The sequence below is a fragment of the Amphimedon queenslandica genome, unplaced genomic scaffold (genome assembly GCF_000090795.2).
Source record: "Amphimedon queenslandica unplaced genomic scaffold, v1.1 AMPQUscaffold_7428_Cont20620, whole genome shotgun sequence".
Taxonomy (NCBI): domain Eukaryota; kingdom Metazoa; phylum Porifera; class Demospongiae; order Haplosclerida; family Niphatidae; genus Amphimedon; species Amphimedon queenslandica.
The window spans coordinates 1-2111 of NW_003552287.1; the positions used below are offsets into that span (position 1 = coordinate 1).

At 31.1% G+C, this 2111-nt stretch overlaps 1 protein-coding gene across 2 annotated transcripts; it reads left to right on the forward strand.

The window, feature by feature from the left end:
• Nucleotides 1-6: 6 nt before the first annotated feature.
• LOC109591718 (uncharacterized) lies at nucleotides 7-2105 on the forward strand. Of its 2 annotated transcripts, none has more exons than XM_020007383.1 (11): nucleotides 7-23; nucleotides 358-502; nucleotides 552-653; nucleotides 707-837; nucleotides 890-973; nucleotides 1017-1154; nucleotides 1200-1352; nucleotides 1404-1522; nucleotides 1574-1693; nucleotides 1739-1826; nucleotides 1936-2105. In XM_020007383.1, exons 1-11 carry the CDS (start codon nucleotides 15-17, stop codon nucleotides 2023-2025), a joined length of 1179 nt encoding a protein of 392 aa, XP_019862942.1. In that variant the 5' UTR covers nucleotides 7-14; the 3' UTR covers nucleotides 2026-2105. The 2 variants fall into 2 exon arrangements, with proteins under 2 accessions (XP_019862942.1, XP_019862943.1); XM_020007384.1 differs by having other exon boundaries at nucleotides 8-23; nucleotides 362-502.
• Nucleotides 2106-2111: the final 6 nt, after the last annotated feature.

Sequence of the window (2111 nt, forward strand, 5' to 3'; positions counted from 1 at the left end):
CATTACTTAATGACATGCATAACGTGAGTATAAACAAAATGTTATTAGGCAGCAATATGTAAGGCAAACCAATATGATATAATTTTAAGGGGCTAAATTTTTACTAATCAAAGTGGCAGTTGCTGCCATCCATCTCTAAAAATTGCTTAGAGAGTATTCTTCATTTTCTTCATTTTGCAAAATTCAGAGCCAATCAAGTTTTGTGCATAACTAAGTGATTCCAGTAAAAATTACAAATTAAAAAAGAATTCCCTTAAAAATTTGTCATTTAATAGCATTCATTCCAGCTGATTAATATAATAGCATTATAGCATTGTAGCTATGCATAATTGTATGATTATCCATCTCATTATGTAGATAGAGCACATAATAATTGAAGATGCAAAAAATTCTTATCTTATTTTTAAAGAGGATAGTACAGTCACAGATTTTACTAAAAGGGGAAGTTTTACGGATGCTAATCAGTCATTATTGGTATTGATACAAGGATTGGGAAATATTTGTAAGATTACTTGTGACCTATTACTTTTATTGTTTACATGCTTATGTAGGTACATTAGAGGACTTAAAGTGGTATGGTTGTGCTATGGTTAAAAAAGATAACATGAATATAGTACCACGAAGGCGCATTCAAATGCTAGCATATACATCTGGTAATGATTTGTTAACTTTGTATTTTATTACACTTTATTGTATTTATCAATAGGTATTTTTTCAGCACTCATGGTATATGTGTTGAAATTCTCACAAGGAGTCTATCACGCAAATACAAATCAGCCCCAACTTCTTAATCGGGCATTTAAGTTTCTGCAATTAATATGCCGAGGAAATAAAATGGTTGTGATATATTTTTGTATTGTAATATTCATGTATGTACATGTATGATTAGGTGAAAGCAAAGATATTTGTCAGTATCCCTCAGTTATTAAAAGTCAGGACAGGAGTTGCTGCAGTTGCTCATTTGCTGGCTGAAGTAATTGTATTTCATCATCCACTCTTCATTAAACTTTTTGCAGGTATTTGAGAAAAACAGAGAGCTTTGTCTGAGAATGAGCAATAATGATATTGAGTGTATGTACACTCTGGCCAGCACTTATCACAGTGACAATAGTGAATATTTGGATTTTTTTATAGCTATTACAGTTCTGATGAAAGTAATAGTATATGTTTTGCTGTTATGCTTTGAAATTATTTTACAGCCAGACACAGCGGAGCCTTCTATTTTCATTCATCAAAAGTTTATTTTTCAGCTTTTTCTGGATTCTTATCATGATTGCTTCAGTGATGTTCTGAGCTCTGAGGGTATTAGTAATGCAGTAAATCTTTTAAAGGAATCCAGCCAGAAAGATGAAGTATAAAACAGCACTCAGTTATATATATATATATTATTTATACACTGTTAGGTGATATATGCACAGAATAAACTGCTCCATTTGACTGAATTTTTAGCAGCTTGTAGTGAAAGGTATCAATTTGCTAAAGACAAATGTTGTGAATTTTTCTCATTACATCATCTAATCAAGTTAGCAGCATTTTGATTACATGAATTTTATATAGATTTATTTAAATATAGTATAATAACAAACAATGAAATAGCTAAGAATTTCCAAAAACCTTTTGTCTATTTCCTTGAACAAGTATATTTACGCAACAAAAGGCAATTAAAACACTCATTGCTAATAATGTCATTAAAGTATGTAACACGAAATTATGCCATTATCTATAATGACATTGTCAGACAAGTTGTGTCTCAATTACAAGATAATGAGACTTCTGAAAGTAGACCACTATACCTACTATGCCTAGATGATGAACAACTGGAAGAAGTAAGTCGTAGTCAACAAAGACTTGTTTTTTATGAGTTTGTTACTAAAAAGAAGAGTTGTAGTAAATAATACTTTCTTATACAATTGTTTGAAACTTTGCTGTTTTAAGGTTAAAGAATTACCTGAGGATGATGAAGAAATTCAAGAAATGAAAAAAAAAATGAAGACTGGCAAAATTTTGTCGCTAATATTCCTGTGAACACAAGTCGTGTAGCTGAGACTAGTGGCTCAAATGCTAATCAATTACTCCAATTCTACAAGAACAGGTTCCGCTATCCCCATCCT

Coding starts and splice junctions, on each gene's coding strand:
- LOC109591718 (XM_020007383.1), top strand. Junction 838..889: donor TATGCCGAGGAAATAAAATG/GTTGTGATATAT, acceptor ATGTATGATTAG/GTGAAAGCAAAGATATTTGT. Junction 1,523..1,573: donor TCATTACATCATCTAATCAA/GTTAGCAGCATT, acceptor ATTTAAATATAG/TATAATAACAAACAATGAAA.